Genomic DNA, 23208 nt, shown 5'->3' with positions numbered 1-23208 from the left:
ATGCAGCACTTAAGCACGTTTAACTTTAAGCACAAGTATCCCATTGATTTCAAATGGAGTACTCGCATGTCAAAGTTAAGTATGTGCTTAAATGCTACTGTAGTTTAATTGTTTGCTAGCCTTTCATTTTAGGAAATCTAAGATTCAAACATAGGGCCTGATCCTGCAAACCTTATTACTCAAGAGAGCAGTCCAACTGGCATCAGAGGGACTTCTGCTCATGTAAAGATTACTCACAGGAGAAAGAGTCAGCAGGATAGGGTACAAAGTGTCGTTCATGATAAAATCCATTTTCCAACCTCAATTTAATCCCCTATGCAAGTCTACAGTCTCCATCTAGTCCCCGTGCAAATCCACCTTTCCTGCAGAGGGATTGTCACAAACGAGGTTTTGAGAGGCTTTGGTAGACTGTTATAGGGAACCTCAGACAGTGCCTGCCTGCACTTGATCTGATCCTAGCCAAAACCATTCACCTTTGACACGTTAAAATCCTGGCAAGTCCTAGAACACTGGCATGTTTGGGGATCTGTTGTGCTGTTATACAAGGCACAGTCATATGCAGCTGTAGCCACCTGCTGCTCTTCCGCTGGATCATTTATCAGAGCAATCAAACCTTTCACAGGATGAATTAACAGTGGGGATTCTTGCATTGCCACTATTGCTTCGAAGTCACTGTATTGTCACAGTGGCTTCCTCCCTCCTCTGCCACCTTAGATTATAGAATTTAAAAAATGATTCCTTTAGGAGTCTGGTTTTCTGTTAATCATTTAGCTGATCAAAAAGGCTCCAAAAAAACTTGCTTCTTTGTCCATGTCAACTATGTCCTCGTTACTGACAGAGACAAAAATCTTATCATCCCTTTTTAGCTGAAATACTCCACCTTGATATATGGAGTAAAGCCCATATTCTGCCTTTTTAGACCAGCAGCTAGTTCTTGCACTTTTCATGAGAAGGATAGGCTCTGGATATGTCGTCAGTTTGTAAACATACTGGACCATTTGCTTAGGGTTTCTGCTTAGTGCTAACGGATCTGATTCTGAATCCTCGTTCTCAGGTTCGCTGAATCGAAAGTAAGTTTGAGAGTAGATGTAATAAAACCCTGTTCTGGGTATGATTAACTCCCCATTTTTCAACTCCACATTATAGAGGAATGAATGGTCTTTCCTTGAGGGTTCCCAGGTATTTATTTTCTGCCCAACACCTCTTCTGGATGAGGAATCTATTTGAGGGGGAAAAAATAGAGAAGAATATAGAGCTAAATAATGCTGTGTGCAACAAAGTCCACTGTCTCTTAGCTGATGAGACTGTTTTTCAAAAACTAAATAAGAGCAATGGGCCAGATCCTGCATCCATTGGCTTCAGATGGTCCCGGATTGGGCCCAATCACTCTTAAAGGGTATGTCTTCACTTGCTGGTAGATTGGCACTGCTGCAATCGATGCAATGGGAGAGCACTTGAGTACTCCACTGCCCCAAGAAGCATAAGGGAAGTCGACGGGAGACACTCTCCCGTCAACACAGCACAATGTAGCCACCGCGGTAAGTGGATCTAACAACAACAACTTCAGTTACATTATTCACATCACTGAAGTTGCTTAAGTTAGATTGGTTTACCGCGGTAGCGTAGACCAGCCCATAGATTTCAAGTTTCATTAAGTAGCAATTTGGCACATCACTTTGTGGGGACTTATTTTAGTTTTGATCTTTGAATCCTTCCCCACTGCTGCCTGAAATACAGAATGAAAATTAAACCAAGTTGCCACGTGGCTACTGAGCAAAATAATGTGAGAATCCTAACTCAGCCCTGGGTTTCCCCAGAAGATTTGGGAACTTTAGCAAGTCCTTCAATAAATCTGGTGTGAATTTAAATTTTTTTATGTGCTTCTAGGCCCTCATACACATATATTTCTCCAAAAAGACACTGCAGAGGAGATAGGCAGAGTTACAAAGAGGGAATTTTCATTAAAAAACACAACTAAAGACATAGAAGGAAGGTGCACCATAGATACCCAAGTTGAATGGGGTTGATACTACTACTAGAGTGAGCTGAAGAATTATTTTGACCAAAACTAGAAAATCTTTGATTTTTTTAAAGCTCTCTCTGTTTTCTGGCCAAAAAAATTGCATTAAGTCCATGAGAAACAATCAAAAAAAGTGTGCCTAGAATAATCAACAGTCAATATTCATTTCTGGAAAATCACAAAGCACACATATTCAGTGACCTTTCCCTATTTTGTATCCATTTTCTTCCTTCATCAATATAGCAAAATATCTTACTTGATGTGGCTAGAGAGCTCTTCTTATTGCGGTTTCCAGTTAAGTGAGCTGCTATTCTGTGTCCATGGTTCTGAGATCCCTGTTCTTCAGTTCCTGGAAGAGTTAGAGACATTTCAGTTACATGAAGATGAGAAATAACCATTTTAAATCTCAAATTAGAATTAGAGAAACAACAAAGCCATTGTCATCTCCATGGAAATACGTGACTGCCTAATTACTAAATTGACGGTATTTGAGGAGTTATGTGTTTGTCAAAATATTTTATTTGACCAAATCAATGAGAGATTGAAGTGTAATGGTTGATATGGTCAAAATTTCTCTGAACTTCCCATACTCTCTTTGAAATGCCTTTTTAAGCCTTCTATATCTTCCCCCCACTCAAAACCAGTGCCCAAACACCCTGTACTAAAAATAAATATGTGCTCATGGAAAGGGTAAATATCTTTTAAGGCCAAATTCTGTGGTCTTTACTCAAGCAAAATTTCCTCTGACTTCTTGAGCCAGAATGCTTCTTGATAGTCCTCCAGGGGTGCATCAGTTTCAGAGGAGAGCTGTGCCCAATCCTTAATTAATGTACCTGCACAACAACAAAGTACTATTTGTTCTCTGAAGCACGGAGAGGTTAAACGAATTGCATAAAATCACTGAATCAGAGACAAGAACAGAAGCCAGGCACTTTTCCTGAATCCTGGTTCCATACTCTAATAACTTGACCACATTTCCTGACTGCTTAATATGTCTCTTAAAAGAATACCAACTAATAACTGTTACTCATCTCCCATGCTTTGCTGCAGAAGGACTGTACAACTGAGTAAGAAATTAGGAACTATTCTCTACAACTGGAAAACATGTATGGAACCACTGCACATCTGCTATCATCGCAGTTTCTTTTTTATGTGCTAAATAAATGTGTTACATTAAAAATACCTTTCACCGCAGATGAAATGTTTTCTTCATAGTTTCTTGATATCATCTGCAAACACACGTAAAGAAAACTGTTTTCTTTCTAGGAAATCAGTAGAGCAGTGACAAAGATGCCAGAAACACAACTATTCCACACACTCTTATATGCCACATAACTGAACAAACTCCAGCATTTGACCATCAAACAAATTTGATTCCTATTTGTAAATAAAAGTGGACATCAAAAGGAAACTGTATCATTCATTTCTCACAACAAACTGTTTTGCAGTAATTTTAAATATCTGGGGCCAAACTGCAAGGGAGCTCATCCAATTGAGTGTTAAAGTTCTTTGTAAAATCTGGCCCTCAATAAGAGGAAATATAGAGTTCAGGGCATCAGATTCTGTTTGCAATTACTCCAGTGTAGGTCTGGAGAAATTTGATTGTGGAATAATTCACTGGAGTTACTCCAGATTAACTCTGGTACAACAGAGGAGAATTAGATCCAGCAGTTTTCACAGTGGCAAAACCATTGATATATGAATAACGGCAGGAATTTATCTGGCTTAGTCTTTGTCTACACTGCCACTTTCAGTGCTAAAACTTTAGTCTTTCAGGGGTGTGAAAAAATGCCCCCCTGAGCGACAAAAGTTTTAGCACTGAAAAGCGCCAGTATACACAGCGCTTTGTAGCTCCCGGCGATAAAGCTACCACCCCTCGCCAGGAGAGCTTTCCCCCGGCGATACAGCGTGACTAGGCTGCCCATGTCACAGCACTGCTGCAGCCGCGCTGTAATGTGGGCAGGGTAGACATACCCTTATTTACTGTAGTAAATCTCATACCCTGTTCTCAGGCAGTCTATCACAAAACTTACATTCAACATCTTGAGCTAAGATTCATGTGAAAAGTTCTCACTCATAAATTCCTGGCTTTCTTGAGGTTTTAATCAGATCCCACCTTATTTTCATGTAATTTTGATGTTAGTTCTTTATTAAGCAAAAATATTCTGTCACTTGAAGCCATTACTATTTCTCCACTGTAACTCATGGTTCCAGTGTCATGGGAAGGGTATTTTGAATGCACTGGAATAGTTTCCATTAAGCAATGATGGCTCCTCAATCGTAATAGCTCCATGAGAACAACAAAAGCATTGTCATCTCCATGGAAATGTAAGAGACACTGCCATTATCTAAGGAATACTGAGATTACACAATGTAATGGCTCTGGAATACCTTAATCTGCATTTAATTGACCAAACAGCTTTCTTTCTAGCAGAGTGTTTATATGGATATGGAAACAGCTACTATATGAATATGCAGCAATTGCTTCTCTAGGAAATTCTGAATCCTAAGTGTCTTCCCAGTGGTAGCAGTGTTAGAAGTTGTAGTGCAGACAGGGTGAAGGGCCTTTCTCCAACTATGTTGTATAATTGCAGGACTACACTGGTGCAGAAAAATATTTATGAATTTTCCCATTGTAAAAACCTACTAAGTTAATATAGTGAACCAAATTCTGCCTTCAATTATACCAGTTAAATTTGGAGTAACTCCGTGGACTTCAGTTTGGGCCAATATTTTATTTAAAACAGACCTCCAGTGCATCACTGTATACTAACTAAATCACTATTAGTTTACTAGATCAGTGTTTCTCATCCTTTTCAATTTGGCAACCCCTTATTCAAAGTAAAACTTCTTCAAAATTACGTTTGTGATAAAAGTGAGAGTAAAGTATCAATGATAACCCTATATAATTTATTAGTGTGTATGTGTGTGTATTTTGAAAGGCTGACACACAATACCTGACCTTGAAGGGTAAGGCTGTGTGGGGAATGGGGGGGAGTGAGATTTCCAGTTTAGATTGTAATAAAACCGTCAAGGCTTCATGACATACCTGTTCTTTGTACAGTTGTGAGGCAGGAGGTGAAAAGTGGTTTTCTTTATGATAACAGAGACTGTGGGCAAGATTTTGATCTCACACCTGTTACATTTCCTGTGGCTTGAGTGGAATCACTCCTGATTTGCTAGTGTGAGTGAAAGAAAATCAGGCCCTACATCTCCATGCTCTGTCACAAATGAGGAGAAGGATAGACAGACATTCTAAATAGTGGGCATGCTAGACAAACATTAGTGGATGAAGCCCTCTTTGGGATGAACGTAGTAATAACTGGTCACCTGTATTTTCTGTTTCCTAAATACAGTGAAACTCTTAGTGAAATGACAATTTTTGTTCTCAGAAGAACTTCACTGCAGACAGAATTCCTTTATATCTGGAATTGCGATTTGACCACTAAAATGCAAGGAAACAATTTGGGATTTGCATTTTATTTCACTAGTTGCAGCTTAACTCTCTGAACCATCTGGATTGTTATAACCAAGCTCCATTGTTTAGTTTGTGTGAAAGTTCCAAAGTACCTTTTTAATTAATTTTCCTAGTTGCCACTTCAGTTGCCAGCAGGGGTCACTCTCTCTTTCTTCATTCTCATTTACATCCACATGTTTTATGAAAGTTCCCAGATCTTCCCCAGTGAGACAAGCAATGCCACTCTTGGAATACGTGTCCTGGAGCTGTGGTAGAAGGCAATAAGCTAGTTAATTCACTTAATGTGCAGATATATGATGCATTTCTAAAACTCTTGTGTTTAGGAAAACTTTTTCTGTTCTAAGTAACACCAATATGCTACAGCAAGTTTATTTATTTTTATTTATTTTATAAAGGAGAGTTAATCCTGACTTTACATACTTATTTAGTTACAACCAGATACCTAATATGCAAGAATACACTTACATTTTTATTTCTATATGGTCATAAATTGGACATCCAGGACTCAGCTGAATACGTTTATGCACTTGCAATATCTACGTCACTAATGCTGACAATTATTTTATCAGCTCTGACATTGTTAGAATTTAGTTCCTCCACTGAGGACTGAAGATGAGTCTGAACATCAGCCACTAACCCACTCCCCATGTCTGCACTTTGGGCAAATTCCACCCCAGATTCAAACCTTGCAGCTTGGGGCATTTTCTGTAATGGAAGGGGGCCAGAAGACCACATTCAAACCTCTTCCCTATGAATTTTGAGGAAGCTGGCATTCAGATCTGATTCCACATCTCGGTCTTGTGACTTGGGCCCATCTCTACATCATTCACCTCTCTAAAGAGAGAATTCCTTCTTCTGATGTGTAAAGAGAAAGAGTGAAATCAGAGCCCCACTGAAGTCAATGGCAAAAGTCCCAATGTCTTCACTGTGGTCAGGAATAACTTTCCTAGTTATAGTTTACAAATAGTAGTTTAAATAGTTAGTAAAGAATATAGTGAACAACGAAACCCTTCCTCGAGCTCTGCTGCTTCTGCAGGGGATAACCCATTATCAAAACTGAAGCTGGCACTTGTTGCTTAATGTAAAAACACAGTAACCTAAGCAGCCTAGAGAGATCTCCTGATCCCATTGAGTTCAATGGTTCATCATCATCCACAACCCCTGTTAAGACCTGTATGCCCGTAAAGTTTGGAAAGGAAAGAAACTAGTGAACATACAAAGCATTCAGGCTGGCTGCTTCTTCTTGATTTAATAGTTTAAATTGAACCATTCCTATCTTAAAGGATTTTTGTTTGTTTGTTAATCTGCTGCCTCTGGAAGTTAATGTACTTAACATGTCACAGTTTAAACTATTCTTCAAGCTTGGAACATTCAGCACCAGAGAACAGGGGGACTGTTCTCCACCCCTCCCCACACCATTCCCATCCTTTCCCGTCTGCTTGAAAACAAAGGAGGCAAGCCACAGATTTCCCGCTGTAGCAGGATGGAGAGAATTCAACCATCTGACCCTGCAAATCTTACCTCACTTAACCTCAAGCTCCTGACCTTTGTGCAGCAGCATCTACAGAGAATTCTCTTATGTTTAAAAATACTACCCTATTCTATAATCATTGACACAAAATGCTCTGACGGACAGGAGTATCCCTACAGGCTTTTGGATCATTACTGCAGAATAGACTAGTATTTTTAATATAAGGCCTCTTACTTTCGGAACTTTACTTAAATTGGTGGAAGTAAGCTATACACCTTTATACTAGTGTAACTGCATCCATGAGAAGGGGTTGGTTTTTAAACCAATATAATTAAATTGATACCAAATCTGTGTGTAGACCAGCCCTTACCAGACCACTCTCCTACCAGATCTAGGGACCAGGAAAGGAGAGGGCGCTTCAAAACTTTTCTCTTCAATCTGGAAGCAAACAGTACTGCCATTTCTGCTTTCTGCTTACTTGTCACACACTTAGCCCCTGAGATAACTTTACTGTACTAGTACCTGGTGTTGCTGCAGTATCTTGCATCTACAGTGTTTAATGCACTCTGCAAACGTGAGTGTGGCAGGGAAGTATTATCCCCATTTTAGAGGTTAGGGAAATGGAGGTGCAGGGCATTATGAGTCTTAATGAAATGATATTTGTACAGCACTTTGAGATCCATGGAGGGAAGGTGCCACAGAAATGTTAAGTGGAGTATTATTAGTGAAGTATTTCTACAACTTCACCCATTACCTAAGGGCAACATTTGGATTATGCTTTTAAAGTCAATGAAGTCTGTTTTCTTCACTCTCCTATATCCTGGATGTGTAATTAACTCTACCGGGCTGAGTAACTGCTTTTCAGCACTCCCCTCCCATAAGCCAAACTAGGCTGTTCAAAAAGCTTTAGCCATCTTATGATCAACAGATGGTTACATTTAGCTAATCAGATGACTATCCATGTAGATTGAGAAAAATTACCTAGCATTAAATAAGATTTTTAATTTGTACAGACAGCTGAAAGGATCTGACCCCTGGCCAGTGATGATTATTTGACAGAAGTCTCGAAATACAGATACTATGAAACAGCAAAAAGAAGGGAAAAGAGGGACCAGGCTCACTGATAAATATCACTAACCATAACCCACAGGTACAATTAAGGTAACAAACTGTATTTACAGTTCTAATATAGCGATACCTTACATCTGTGTGCAGGAGAACAAAAAGGACGTGTGTAATAGAGACACCATATAATATTATGCAGATACTGTACTTAGGCTATTTTCAGCCCAACAGAAATCCCCTTCAAAGGACTGGAGTCAGCCTTCACACCACAAAAGGGTTAGTTATTCTCCTGCAATAATAAGAGCTATATCTGAGGTAAGAATTGTTGGACGTGGTTTATTCAGGATAGTAGAGTACTCTTTCAAAAGTTCAAACCATACATAGTTGGAGGAAAAGCAACTAGGAGAAGGTGCTGTGGTTACTAATTGCTGATGTTCAAAAGTTTGATAACAAAGAACTTTGAACCAAGTAGACGAGGGTTGGAACAACTTTGCCTACATTTCTCTTATCGCCAGTACAGTGTAACCTATTTTCTTAAGACAAATGAAATGTTTCTGTAGATTCCTAATTTCACCAGATATGAAGCTATCAGAGCAACAAATTCAGCAGACAGGTCCCCAGATTTATACACTTAAGAAGTCTGGTATTGATTGTAGAGTGGTGCAAATCATCTGATAAGAATTTCCCAAACCATCTGATTTAGCCATCTCAAAAGAAGCGGTGAGTAGAGTACTACTAAATTTTGCAGGTGGTAAATTCAAGGGTTGCAATAGTATTTTATACTTATACAGCACCTTTCAAATGCAAGGATCTCAAAACCCTACAGAAATGATATACCTAGAATGCTGCTTGTGTTCAGCCACCTCTGGAGCTAGGGAGAGCACCCAGATGGACAGCACACTATAGTAGGGATGGCAGGATAGGAAACGTGGATGGACACCTAGACAAACCCACTATCCCTACAGAACTGCCATGGGGTCATGAATGTCCATATAGGACCATGGTTTTTAAAGTCTTGTGCAAAAGTCAACCAGCCAAACGTTGCATGGACCTTCAATTATTACTTAAGAAAAGATAAATGGCTGAGCTGATATATGAACCTGTGGTTGCAGAGTGTGGAAGGCGCAGCCCCCTCCACAGACATTCCCCAACTCTCTGCGTGGGGGCAATGATCAGCTTGTGTCTGCCTGAAATTCTATCAGGATTAGTCACTGTCTGAAAGCAAAGTAGTGTCGTTGGGTTTCTCTTTAAGCGTGTGACTATTCGGGTGAGAAGGCTGACTCTCCTCCTAGCCCCGAGCGCTACTAATGTTCCAGCAGTGCTGACAAGGCACAAATTGGAGAGAAGAAAGAGCGACTTTGGACCATTAATGAAAAGCGCATTTCTGTTTCGGGGGGGGGGGGGGGGAATAAAAGTCTAAGGTGAATTTTTAAAACCTCTCTTTTCGTGACCTTCGTGTTCTGCATAAAGAGCAAACAAACCCAGCCTAACCCACTTCTCCTACAATGAAAGCAAAAGCGCTGGATCTCAAAGGCTTTTCTGCTACAATAAACACTGCCACACTACAGTTCAGCTCGGGCCCAATCCTGCTCCCTGCAAACACTAGGAGTTTTGCCACTGCCGTCAGTGGGAACCGGATCACTCGTGCAGGAACCCATACAACCTTCCTTTGAGCAGGACAAGGGCACACACGATGCGTTGGTTTTTCGTGGCTAGATTTGCAGGGAGAGTGAGAGAGAGAACGAGGAACTGCCTGTAGGCTGGCCAAATCAGCCTGCAGATTGAGCAGTGCTGGATCCAGCAACCTAGATCGCCGCCGTGGTACTTACCTGTTTCAGCTCATTAGTGAAGTAAAGGAAAGTCACCGCCACGCAAATGGATTGCAGCAGCACAGCGGAGATCAGCACAAGCCCACAGGTCTGGCCAGTGCTGGGGCCGGCCCTTGGCAGCCTCATGGTGCGCCCACAAAGAGAAGACACACAGACTGGGAGAGCGAGCGAGGCAACAAGGGAGGTTGTTATTGTTTGCTGTGTTTGAGGTGGAGCTCTTCCTGGTTGAGCAGGGCTGCAGACTTTGTCTCTCATGCCAGAACTAGAGAGAATTTGTATTGGGGGCGAGAGGCACAAACATGGACAGGATCCAATTAACTCCCCCCCCCCGGGAATTTCCTGGCTGCCCAGAGACAGTTCAACCCCCCCCCCCCAACTCCGGCTTCTCCCCTCCCTGCCTGACACCCCCCCCCCCAATCCCAGCGGTGCCGGGGCGGATCCTGCTGCAGCTCCCCGGGGGCCGAGGCAGCTCCGAGGCTTCTCCCAGGTTCCCCGGGGCAGAGTCACTTTCCCGGCCGCCCGCCCCCCCCCGGGGGTCTCTCACTCACCGGTTCACACAGAGGCGGCAGCGGCAGCTTTATTCTCCTACCCCCAGCAGGGCTCACAGGGAGCATGCGCAGTTTTACATGCTGACCCCTCCCTTACCTGGGCTGGAGAGGGCGGGAGCGCCCCGGGGCAGGCTGGGAGATGTAGTTCGGGTTGCGGTTCCCGGCTCTGGGCATGCGCAGATCAGGGGGGCGGGGCGGAGCGTGATCAGCTGCTGGATGAGCGCCGCGTGGCTGCTCCATTGTGAGCTGGGAGCCTGGGCGGAGCAGCGCGGTCTGTGCCGGGGCCCGTTAATCCCGCCCCCCCCCCCGTGCCCGGGCCGGGCCCTGCTCCCGCTGGGGCCGCCCCGGGCTCCGCCCCCGCTGCGGAGCTGCAGCCTCTAGGTACCGGAGCGAGCCCGGGGGGCGGGGCCACTGACGTTTTCCAATCCCGGCTTCTGGCAGTCAAAGTTTAGGGACACCTACAGCATGGGGTTGCGTCCCTGACTGTCTTGGCTAATAGCCATTAATGAACTTTTTTGAACCCATTTATACATTGGGCCTTCTTAACATCCTCTGGCACCAAGTTCCACAGGTTGAGCGTGCATTGGGTGAAGAAGTACATCCTTGTGTTTGTTTTAAACCTTCTGCCTGCTAATTTTATTGGATGACCCATAGTTTTGCTTCTTGCTTGCTTATATATACCTGCCCCTGGAAATTTCCACTACTTGCATCCGACAAAGTGGGTATTCACCCACGAAAGCTCATGCTGCAAAACGTCTGTTAGTCTATAAGGTGCCACAGGATTCTTAGTCTGGTTCTGTAAAAGCAGCAAACACGGCTACCCCTCTGATACTTGACACCATAGTTTTATGTTATGTGTGTTGTCAGATGCTACCAGTGCGGTGCTCTGCTCTATTCAATGTTGATATCAATCGGCTGCGTGCGTGTACTCCCCCTGTGTGCTGTCCCAGCTCTGCAGATAGCTGACACAGCAGACAGGGCCGGCTCTAGACACCAGCCTACCAAGTACGTGCTTGGGGCGGCACCTCGGGACGTAGCGGCGATCGGGGTTTGGTTTTGTTTTTTTTGGTTCGGTCGGGCGGCACTGGGGGGGCGGGGCATGGGAGGCGCGGCGCCGTGCTGGAGGGGCGGGGACTTGGGCGGCGCGGCGCTCCAGGGGCGGGGACTTGGGCGGCACGACGTGACGCTCAAGGGGCGGGGACTTGGGCGGTGCGACGCGACGCTCGGGGGGCGGGGACTAGGGCAGGGCGGCACGACGGGATGCTCGGGGGGGCGGGGACTAGGGCGGCGCGACGGGACACTCGGGGGGGCGGGGACTAGGACGGCGTGACGGGACACTCGGGGGGCGGGGACTAGGGCGGCACGGCGTGATGCTTGGGGGGCGGGGACTAGGGCGGGGCGACGTTCGGGGGTGGGGTCTTGGGGGATGCTCGGGGGCAGGGACTTGGACGACGCGATGCTCGGGGGCGGGGTCTTGGGCGACGCAACACGGGGGGGCGGCCCTCTTTGTTTTTGCTTGGGGCAGCAAAAATGTTAGAGCCGGCCCTGCCTATGGTATGTATATTTATCAGGCTTGAAACATCATGCAGTACTAACAAATTCTGTTCACTTATTTTTAGTAGATCAAGAGAAGTTGTGTAGGTTGATGACTGAACTGGTAGAATATTGCAGCACTCAGAACAATCACTCCTTCAGACCAAAAGTGGGTGAAGCCTGTTGTGCCAAGTTTGCAGGTGAGACAGAATTCTTGCTAATCCTTAAAAAAGGAAAAGTGATCTGAATTTCTGAATTGCAAAACTGCGGCATGTTATAAAGGATAGATGGCAAAGTCCAAACCTTTAAGAAGAGAGATTTGTAAAATCCTTTATATGCTGCAAAACATTGCCATATTTCATTTTGTATATGGCTTCTGTTTAGTTACAAACAATATGTGACAGTCTAGGCTAGAAATTAAGGGATGCCTCATGCGTCTGAAAATCCATGGAGTTTTAGGAGGGGCAATATAGTGATCTAAACTGGAATTCAGTGAGGCTACTTGAGTGAACTCCCCTATTCCTAAGCAGTTTTATATGTTATCCAAAATATTTTTTTTCAGGTGCATCCCAGAGGGGAGGCTTGACTGAGTCATTTATTTCAGTATTGTTGCTAAAGGAGTTGGCCGATGAGATTGCAGAGCCATTGGCCATTATCTTTGAAAAATCATGGCGATCGGGGGAGGTCCCGGATGACTGGAAAAAAGCTAATGTAGTGCCCATCTTTAAAAAAGGGAAGAAGGAAGATCCAGGGAACTACAGGCCAGTCAGTCTCACCTCAGTCCCTGGAAAAATCATGGAACAGGTCCTCAAGGAATCAATCCTGAACCACTTAAAGGAGGGGAAAGTGATCAGGAACAGTCAGCATGGATTCACCAAGGGAAGTCATGCCTGACTAACCTAATTGCCTTCTATGACGAGATAACTGGCTCTGTGGATGAAGGGAAAGCAGTGGATGTACTATTTCTGGATTTTAGCAAAGCTTTTGATACAGTCTCCCACAGTATTCTTGCCAGCAAGTTAAAGAAGTCTGGGCTGGATGAATGGACGGTAAGGTGGATAGAAAACTGGCTAGATGGTCGGGCTCAACGGGTAGTGATCAATGGTTCCATGTCTAGTTGGCAGCCGGTATCAAGTGGAGTGCCCCAAGGGTCGGTGCTGGGGCCGGTTTTGTTCAATATCTTCATTAACGATCTGGAGGATGGTGTGGACTGCACCCTTAGCAAGTTTGCAGATGACACTAAACTGGGAGGACTGGTTGATACGCTGGAGGGTAGGGATAGGATACAGAGGGACCTAGACAAATTAGAGGATTGGGCCAAAAGAAATATGATGAGGTTCAACAAGGACAAGTGCAGAGTCCTGCACTTAGGACGGAAGAATCCCATGCACTGCTACAGACTAGGGACCGAATGGCTGGGTAGCAGTTCTGCAGAAAAGGACCTAGGGGTTACGGTGGACGAAAAGCTGAATATGAGTCAACAGTGTGCCCTTGTTGCCAAGAAGGCTAATGGCATTTTGGGTTGTATAAGTAGGGGCATTTCTAGCAGATCAAGGGATGTGATCATTCCCCTCTACTCAGCACTGGTGAGGCCTCATTTGGAGTACTGTGTCCAGTTTTGGGCCCCACACTACAAGAAGGATGTGGATAAATTGAAGAGAGTCCAGCGGAGGGCAACAAAAATGATTAGGGGGCTGGAGCACATGACTTATGAGGAGAGGCTGAGGGAACTGGGATTGTTTAGCCTGCAGAAGAGAAGAATGAGAGGGGATTTGATAGCTGCTTTCAACTACCTGAAAGTGGGTTCCAAAGAGGATGGATCTAGACTGTTCTCAGTGGTAGAAGATGACAGAACAAGGAGTAATGGTCTCAAGTTGCAGAGGGGGAGGTTTAGGTTGGATATTAGGAAAAACTTTTTCACTAGTAGGGTGGTGAAGAACTGGAATGGGTTAGTGGAATCTCCTTCCTTAGAGGTTTTTAAGGTCAGGCTTGACAAAGCCCTGGCTGGGATGATTTAGTTGATTTTGGTCCTGCTTTGAGCAGGGGGTTGGACTAGATGACCTCCTGAGGTCCCTTCCAACCCTGAGATTCTATGATAAGAGTTCTGCCAAAGAAATCCATAAACATTACTTCTTGTAGCACTTGAATTTTCCTTGGCGGTCTCCTATCCAAGTACTGACCAGGCCTGCACCTGCTTACATGATTGGACATTGGTGTCAAGATCACAGTCCAGAGTTGAAGTTCTGAGTTACTTTACTATTTGAATGAGTTGGGGGGTTGTAACCGGGTCCTTTCCTGGGCTGCCTCCCTGCTGAGCTCTTTCTCTCTACCAATAAAGCACTATGAGGCTTTTCTTACTGCAGCACCCGTGGCTTTTATTTACAGACAGTTCCCACCACCAGCAATACTATTTACAAACTTTACAGGGAGTCTCCCTTCAGCCTGGAGACTGTCCCTTCCCTGGCCATTCCCCCCTTACACTGGCTGCCAGCCAGCCTGCCTTTATAGCTCATCAACGAGCAGGCCCACAGGTGCAGCCAGTTCCAGAGGCCAGGCACCAGACTTCTCCCCAGCCCCAATCTATTTCTCCTGATTGGGGCTGGCTGAGCAGGGGCTAATTAGGTGCTTTTGCACCAGCCCCCTGCTACAGGGGTTAAAAGAGATGTTGAGGAATTTGTGTCAATTAGAAGCTCAGGCTTTGGGGGGGGAGTGGTCATTCAGCTACCTAATTAGCTAGTAGGTAATTTAAAAAAAATACATAGCATTTGTATAAACACCCAGAAAACACAACTAATGTTACAGCAGAGATGTTATAGTTAAGACTGAGACAGCAGTTAATAAAATTTAATTGCTGCTTTAAGTGGTACAGTTGATGCTTAATTAAATTGTGTGAAGATCTCTTTCCCCTCCTTTTGTGCTGGGATGCAAAGAACTCCCCTTGTCAAGGCCAGGTCATGGGTAGTTAGATTTTAGTAGTTGCAGCCAGAGTCTGCAGTCATGCAACAGCAGTTAGGAGTCAGCTGAGTCAGGATACCTGGAGATCAGAAGACAAACAAGAAATTGGAACCAGAGTTAAGCCCAGATCAGGATACCAGGAGGCCAGAGCCAGGAAACAAACTGGAGGTCCAGAACCACAAGTCAGATGCCAGGATTCAAGCTGGGTAAGGATGCCAGGAAATCAAGAAGCATAAGGTGCACAGTCCAGAGCAGGGTGGAGCTCAGTTGTTTTGGATACTTTTCTGTGCTTGCTGCTGGCTTAAGTAGGGCCAGTGGGCCAATCAACTGCCCAAGGGCTTGACCAATTGGACATGTGGGTCTGGTCTGGTTTTGGGGTGTGGGGGGTCATTCTGAGGAGGGATGGGGGTTTGCTCCAGTTTGGCTTGGGGAGGGATGTGGGTCTGGTCCGGTTTTGGCGGGTGGGGGGTCGTTCTGAGGAGGGATGTGGGTCTGCTCCAGTTTGGCTTGGGGAGGGATGTGGGTCTGGTCCAGTTTGGGGGGGTTAGGAGTCGTTCTGAGGAGGGATGTGGCTCTGGTCCGGTTTGGAGGGTTGGCCCGGTCTTTTGAGGACACAGCTGGGTCTGATCCTGGTGTCTGTGCCTCTCTGCCTGCAGGGAAGGACAAGGAGCCGCTGGAGAAGCTGTACCAGGTGGGCCCGCTGCTGGGAAGTGGTGGCTTTGGTTCTGTCTACTTGGGCACCCGCCTGTCGGACAGCGCCCCGGTGAGTAGAACCTGGACAGGGACCCCCCCATTCCACCCCTGCAGCCTGCTCTATAGAGCTCCACCTTTGGTGAGAGACCCGTCCCTTACCCCATTACATCTCCTTTGCTTTGCCCTGGCATAGCCACCATCTTGCCTCCCCTTCACTGGTCCCTTGTTTGCCTCCCCTCTTTCTGGGGTTGCCTGACCCGATTCTGATTGTCTGGGCGGCTCTGGTTGTGTCCTAGGTAGCCATCAAGCACGTGGACCGGGACCGGGTTTCTAACTGGGGAGAGCTGGTAAGTGTCTTGGGCAGGGATATGTGCTGTGGCTCTGCATTGCATGGTCTTGGCTCTGTAGTGAAGGTGTCGTAGGTGTCACTGAGTCCCCGGGCGCTGCTCTGGAACTGCTCCCCACAAAGCCAGTCAGGACTTTGGGGAGCCTCCTCTCCCGTGGAGCATTCAGCAGGCCCCTCCGTGTGCTTCCCACAGCGAGTCCACCCCGGCGGGGTCCTGGGGAAGCCAGAGGGTCCTGCCCCCACACTTTGCAGTCAGACGTGATTCTCAGCCAGCCAGTAACACAGAGGTTTATTTAGATGACAAGAACACGGTCCAAACCAGGTCTTGCCGGTACAGACCACAAGACCCCCCCTTAGTTAGGTCCATCTGGGGCCCCAGGGAGGCCACCGCCCCACCGGGAGGCCCGAGCCTCCTCGGGGCTCCCCTCCATTCCCCAGCCAGCTTCCAAAAACTCCCAAACCCCCTCCAGCCCCTCCTCTCTGGGCTGAGTCTCTTTCCCGGGCCAGGAGGTCACCTGATCTCTTTGGCTCCAACACCTTTAGCATCCCCTTGCAGGGGGGAAGGGCCTGGCCATTAGTTGCCAGGCAACAGAGGGTCAGGCAGAGCTGAGCCCCCCCCTCCCCCCCGCAGTATTCAGAGGGAACATTAAAACCAGTCCCACTTCATCACACCTCTCCCCCCTTCGAGAACGAACTGAGCGGGGTCACTTCAGCCAGTGACCTGGGGAAGTTCCCAGGGATGCCCCAGCATCCCCCTCTTCATGGGGGAAGAGTTGCACCAGCCAGGCCCTTCCAGTTTCCTGCCCCCCTTTAGGTCGGGGGTGCTCGATGGCACCCGTAGTCTGCAGGGAGGAAGGGCCTGGCCATTAGTTGCCAGGCCACAGAGGGTCGACCAGAGCTGAGGGCCCCCCCCAGTATTCAGAGGGAACATTAAAACCAGTCCCACCTCGTCACAGTAGCTCTTGACTTGGTGGGTGGGTTTGCCTGCCTCTGATGGAGCTCTCCTTTCTCTCTCTGTGAAGCCTTGCGGGAGCAGAGTGCCTATGGAGATCCTGCTCCTGAAGAGAGTGGGCTCAGGCTTCCGGGGGTCATTCAGCTCTTGGACTGGTTTGAGAGACCGGACAGCTTCGTCTTGGTTTTGGAGCGACCGGATCCTGTGCAGGACCTGTTTGACTTCATCACGGAGCGGGGTGCTCTCCCCGAGGGAGCAGGCCCGCAGCTTTTTCCACCAGGTTGTGGAGGCGGTTCAGCACTGTCATAGCTGTGGGGTATTGCACCGGGATATCAAGGACGAGAACATCCTGGTTGATCTGAACAGCAGGGAACTGAAACTCCATAGATTTTGGGTCTGGGGCATTACTCAAGGACACAGTGTACACTGATTTTGATGGTGAGTGTCTGTTTCCATCCCCTTCTATTTTATCTGCGTAGGGAGGGAATCCAGGGAAATTCCTCTTTGAAATGAGTTGTTCCCTGCCTGTAAATGTGCAGTAACTTCCCAGCCAGGGAATGGTTTGTTCCCTCCTCCCCCTGGCATTCTCATTTGCTAAATATACTGTTGTGTGATGTGCAGCTTTGATACCTTTGGGGTTTTCCTCCCTGCCTTGTATCCAAAAAGCATTTCACAAATGTGTTTGCCCTTTGGTTGGGTGTTAACCGGTGGTAGCTGCCCATGTCATGCAGGGGCTGGGGGCGGGGCACATGGCAGAAACCGGGTGTGAACTCACAAGCATCAATCTCTGGAGTCCCTGTGAGCAATAAGAGGAGAAAGTTGGGCTCTGGTTCCAGTTATTTGGTTTTCTCTAGGTCCACGACATCTGTAGCATTTCAGCAGGGGTCTGGCTGGTATTCCACCCTCCAGGGGTGGTGCAAACAGGATCTGCCTCACCTCCTAGATGGAGAAAGATTGAGTGAAACCTCTCTGCAGTCATGGCTGCTCAGGTGCTGGATCCTAACCTAATCTACCAGCTAGAATGCAGGGGAGGGGAAGTCCTCCCCCTCCCCCCTCAAGGATAAAGAAGAGGGCTCTTGTGCAGTTTCTTTCTGTGGGGATGGATGGACATCAATGTGGGGAGGGGATCAAGAGGAGAAGCTGCTGTCTCCGCCATCTCGCTAAATTATTTGTTTCATTGGAAAGTTGCATTTTGTCACGAGATGAATGTTGTGAAATAGGATCGGTGGGAGATCTGCTTACAGCTGGCTCCCTTTCCTCTGCTCCTCAAAGGCACCTGAGTCAGATCTTTGGGGAGGGGGGAGCTCCAGACCCAGGGAGGACTGTTTGACCTTGGTTCAGGGATCTGCGTGGGGGACAGATAAACAGAGCAGCAGGCATTCTTTCTGACCCACTAGAAAGGCAGATTCAGGATAGGGCCCTTGACTTTCAAAAAACCAGATCAGTTTGTTGTTGAGGGTTTGTTTTTCTTCTGCCCTGCTGGATGGGTGCTGCATTTTTTGTTTTTAATGTAACGGCTCATGACAAGGGATGGGTTTGCCCCTCCCAACCACCCATCTCCTGCAGAATTTCCCAAGCTAGTGGTGCCCCCTGGTGGGACATCAGGTTTCTTTTTACAACCCAAAGTTTGTAAACAACAGTCAAGTGGCCAGAAACCAGACTAGGAGCTCTGACCTCAGTCTCCTCTTCCTGCCAGAAGGGAAGAGATCAGATACAACAAAGGCAAAGGGCGTAAGCCTCTGCAGAGGCCAAAACAGGGTTCCAAGCATAATTATCACATGCACAACGGTACAAACTAAAACCACTCCCTTGACGTTGTACAACAAATCTTTCTCCCCAGCTCTGGAGAAGGCAGGCTTTATCCCTGCCTGACTCAACAGTAGTCAGTGCCAGAAAAGGAATAAACTCTTCTTTGGGTTAAGCAAGGAAACCCTTTTATGTAGAAAGGACTGTAAGGTTGTCTGGGGTCCTTGTGCAGTAGACAAGGCCTCAGCACCTCCCCAAATGCTCTGGCTGCACTGGGTCACCATGGACTGAAGCATCTGCAAGCTGCCTCTCTCTTTACCTCACTGAGAAATGGTTACATTGACAGAGATGAAGTCAGGATAACGGTGGCCTTAAGAAAGCTGTTACGTATTGTGGCTTGTATTGCAGCTGGGAAACATGGTTGGTTGCACTCCATTTGGTTCTGCTTCATTTGTAGTCTATGCCCTAGCACAGCTGCTGGGGTTTAAATCCCAATCAAACTGGGCTGAGAGTTAAATAATATTAAGATATTGCAACCTAAGTTTGGGGCTGAAGTACCAGACTTGGTCTCTTGGTCACCCTGATAACACCTGAACAAATCATTAATATCTGGTTGCTCTGCTTAGGGTAAGAGATGAACTATTTCTGCTAACCGTGCTCCTCTGATCTCCTCTACAGGGACCAGAGTGTACAGCCCCCCAGAATGGATCCTCAATCACCAATATCATGCCAGGTCAGCCACAGTCTGGTCTCTGGGGGTCCTGCTCTATGACATGGTCTGCAGGAATCTCCCCTTTGAACATGATGAGGAGATTATTAAGGGCCGGGTCTGCTTTCCGCAGAGCGTCTCTCCAGGTGAGCACACTCCTTGGTAGTGTTAGAGTTGGGCGAACCGCTGCTTAGCCTGAATGCCACACTGACAGAGCGATAATATGACGACACAGAGGTGCATTTACCATCACTTCATGCAACCAATGAGACATGCAAGGCATAGTCTGTGATCTAGTGGTCCCTTCATGTCTTAAACTCAATGAGATGTTCCATGCTATTGAATCCCGGGGAAATGCTGGGGACCCCGCTGTCTTCCCTGCCTTAGACAGCTGCTTCAGAGCTCACTGTTGTCGTTCACTTCAGCACTTGACTCTCCTGCCACTCGCTGGGGTCTTTAATGTGGCTACTGCTGCTGGCTGATGAAGCAGTCTGACAGAAAGTGGAAATGACAAAAGAGCTTGAACCGAGTAGCTCTCCGGTTTCATCATCTCACTGGGGAAGGGAAAGTTGATTTTTGCTATTAGCCTGCGTATGAATGACGGGGGAGGATGGGCTGCTCATGGACTTGCCCTGCTAATTTGCTCCCTTGTGTATTTTTGGAGTCTCCATCCAAAGATGGGACCTGGTTCACCTACGTACTAGGGTGGGGGAAGTAACTAAGAAACCATATCTAGGGCAGGTCTACGCTCCGGCCGGAATCGATGCTGTGAGATCGAGCTGGGGGGGGGTCAATTTATTGTGTGTAGTCTAGATGTGATAAATCGACCCCTGAGCGCTCTCCCGTCGACTCCTGTACTCCAGCGCCATGAGAGGCTCAGGCGGAGTCGATGGGGGGATGGCAGCTGTCGACTCACCGTCTCCCCACTGCTAAATGAGGGAGGGAACCTAGTGACAGAGGATGTGGAGAAAGCTAGTGTACTCAATGCTTTTTTTGCCTCTGTCTTCACAGACAAGGTCAGCTCCCAGACAGCTGCACTCTGCAGCACGGTATGGGGAGGAGGTGACCAGCTCTCTGTGGGGAAAGAAGTAGTTCGGGACTATTTAGAAAAGCTGGACGAGCACAAGTCCATGGGGCCGGATGCACTGCATCCGAGGGTGCTAAAGGAGTTGGCCGACGAGATTGCAGAGCCATTGGCCATTATCTTTGAAAAATCAAGGCGATCGGGGGAGGTCCCAGATGACTGGAAAAAGGCTAATGTAGTGCCCATCTTTAAAGAAGGGAAGAAGGAAGATCCAGGGAACTACAGGCCAGTCAGTCTCACCTCAGTCCCTGGAAAAATCATGGAACAGGTCCTCAAGGAATCAATCCTGAACCACTTGAAGGAGGGGAAAGTGATCAGGAACAGTCAGCATGGATTCACCAAGGGCAAGTCATGCCTGACTAATCTAATTGCCTTCTATGATGAGATAACTGGCTCTGTGGATGAGGGGAAAGCAGTGGATGTGCTATTTCTGGACTTTAGCAAAGCTTTTGATACAGTCTCCCACAGTATTCTTGCCAGCAAGTTAAAGAAGTCTGGGCTGGATGAATGGACGGTAAGGTGGATAGAAAACTGGCTAGATGGTCGGGCTCAACGGGTAGTGATCAATGGTTCCATGTCTAGTTGGCAGCCGGTATCGAGTGGAGTGCTCCAAGGGTCGGTGCTGGGGCCGGTTTTGTTCAATATCTTCATTAACGATCTGGAGGATGGTGTGGACTGCACCCTCAGCAAGTCTGCAGATGACACTAAACTGGGAGGAGTGGTTGATACGCTGGAGGGTAGGGATAGGATACAGAGGGACCTAGACAAATTAGAGGATTGGGCCAAAAGAAATATGATGAGGTTCAACAAGGACAAGTGCAGAGTCCTGCACGTAGGATGGAAGAATGTTGTTTATCACCTGAACCTGTCAAAAAAAACCTGCCAGAAGAGCAACACAGTATTTTCAACAGCAGTGCTTTCATGGGAGTTGATGTAGGTGAGGTAACAGGGCACAGCTGAGTTATGTTCATGACATATTAACCAGCCGGTGTCATGAAACAAGTTTCCCATGCATTGTTGACTGTGGGAAAACATAAGCCAGTAGTGTGATTCTTTTCACTTCAGTCATAACCATCCTGCATCCCCCATTTGCTTAAACACAATCTGATAGTTAGCATGGGATTTATGTTTATGATGTGTTTGCTCACAGAGGACTCTGGACAATGATCAATAGAAACTTGTTCCCATTTGACTATTCAACAAGGACTGCATGTTTAACAGGTAAAGCCATGTCATCGGGATCTGTGTTTCTGGGGTTCATTGTGTGCCTGACAGATGAATCTTTTGAACTGTAGCCCAGTGGGCTAGCTTGCCTTTATTATATTCACTGCTTTGCATTATATTCAGCAGTAATGAAAGAAACTTACAGGCCTGTATCCTGTAAGACATTAGCTTCAGCAAGTTAGCATAAGGCTTGAGGCCTATGAACTTTCAACAGATAAACTTTGCACAGATAAACAGCCCCGTGGAAAATTCCAAGTATTTGGGGAGCTGAAAATAGAGTTTCAGGGAAAGTTCTCACCACAGGTACGTGATTCAACCACAGAAGTATCCTGGCAATGAACTGACGTACATAACAGGTACATGAGATACATCTAAGGCTCGCCTGCTTGCTTGCCTATATATTTTTTTCTTATAAGCTTATTTTCTTATGGGTTTGATTATTTGTTTTGTTATAATAGGTTTATAGGTTTATATTAGAGTATATTTTGGCTGTCATGCAAGAGACCTACCGGTCACATCCTGTATGTTGAGCTAAGGCAAAGTTAGCATACATATGTTTGGGACCTTTCACCTAGATAGATGGTGATGATCCAAAGCATAAGGTCCATGTATGGCTGCAACCCATAACATAGAGGATGCACTGAAGTAGGTTGGCATAGGAGGCTGCCTAAGTTCATATCCTTTTAAACTTAACTGGTCTACCACAACTTGGAACTTGGAAAGAAATGAAATAACTGGTTAGGACAGAAATAAAAAAAATGTGATACCTAATCACAAAAGGGCCAGGGTAACAAATTGATGTATATGATAATAAATTGAAATTATTGATATACTAACCTAGAACAAAGACACTCCAACATTAGTAAGGTGAGGAAATACAAATAAGGAAAAGGGGGAAAATGCCCTACTGAATATGCATCAAACATAATTGTGTCAGTGTAACATATAAAAATGGCATCTCAGCACAGAGGCAGTAGGAGAAGGAGATGTATTCCTTGGGAGGTGCCAGAATGATGGCCACTGGTGATGATGGGGAAGTTGATGGTGGTGAGGAAGATGATGGCTCACATTTCAGGTTGTTCTACAGGAGAGGGTGAGAGTATGGATGTGCAGATGTACATTCTGTAGTATCTCTATCTACTGTACTAGTCCACTATCCTCTCTCTACGGGTATGTCTTTATTGCACAGTTAACCCAGGCTCTAACCCAGAGTTTAGCCCAACCCCATCCCCCCTCCTGCTCCCATCCCCAGTCCCACCATCACACAGGAAAACCACTCACCTGGGTTTGGAGCTGTTGAAGACGGAGCTGGGTTTGGAGGTGCTTGAAGCCTGAGCCAGTTTACCTGGCTGGGTACACAGGTTAGAACCCAGGCTCTGTTTTAACTCAGATGGAGCCCACCTCACTTTTGCAGTGAGGATACAACCAAAATCACTCAAGTGCTGACAGTCCTCCAGTCCTCTTCCCATGACTCCTCTCAAAGGACAGACAAGTTCTCCCACACGTGACACAATTGATTGGGGAAAAATTGTAGAGCAGATCAGTACAAAGAACC

General features: G+C 46.5%; 1 protein-coding gene and 1 pseudogene across 1 annotated transcript; one reads left to right on the top strand and one right to left on the bottom strand.

The window, feature by feature from the left end:
* Positions 1-684: 684 nt before the first annotated feature.
* LOC123361500 (tumor necrosis factor ligand superfamily member 10-like) lies at positions 685-9989 on the bottom strand. The gene is made up of 5 exons (XM_045001452.1): positions 9864-9989; positions 5591-5743; positions 3204-3249; positions 2277-2369; positions 685-1219 (listed from the first exon to the last, which is right to left on the bottom strand). The coding sequence occupies exons 1-5, from the start codon at positions 9987-9989 to the stop codon at positions 768-770; spliced, it is 870 nt and encodes a 289-aa protein (XP_044857387.1). The 3' UTR covers positions 685-767.
* Positions 9990-10379: 390 nt separating this feature from the next.
* On the top strand, positions 10380-22988 carry LOC123361482 (annotated as a pseudogene).
* Positions 22989-23208: the final 220 nt, after the last annotated feature.

The sequence above is a fragment of the Mauremys mutica genome, unplaced genomic scaffold (genome assembly GCF_020497125.1).
Source record: "Mauremys mutica isolate MM-2020 ecotype Southern unplaced genomic scaffold, ASM2049712v1 Super-Scaffold_2380, whole genome shotgun sequence".
NCBI classification, from domain to species: Eukaryota; Metazoa; Chordata; order Testudines; family Geoemydidae; genus Mauremys; species Mauremys mutica.
Note: the sequence above shows the minus strand (reverse complement) of the source record. Positions and strands in the feature narration are given on the sequence as shown.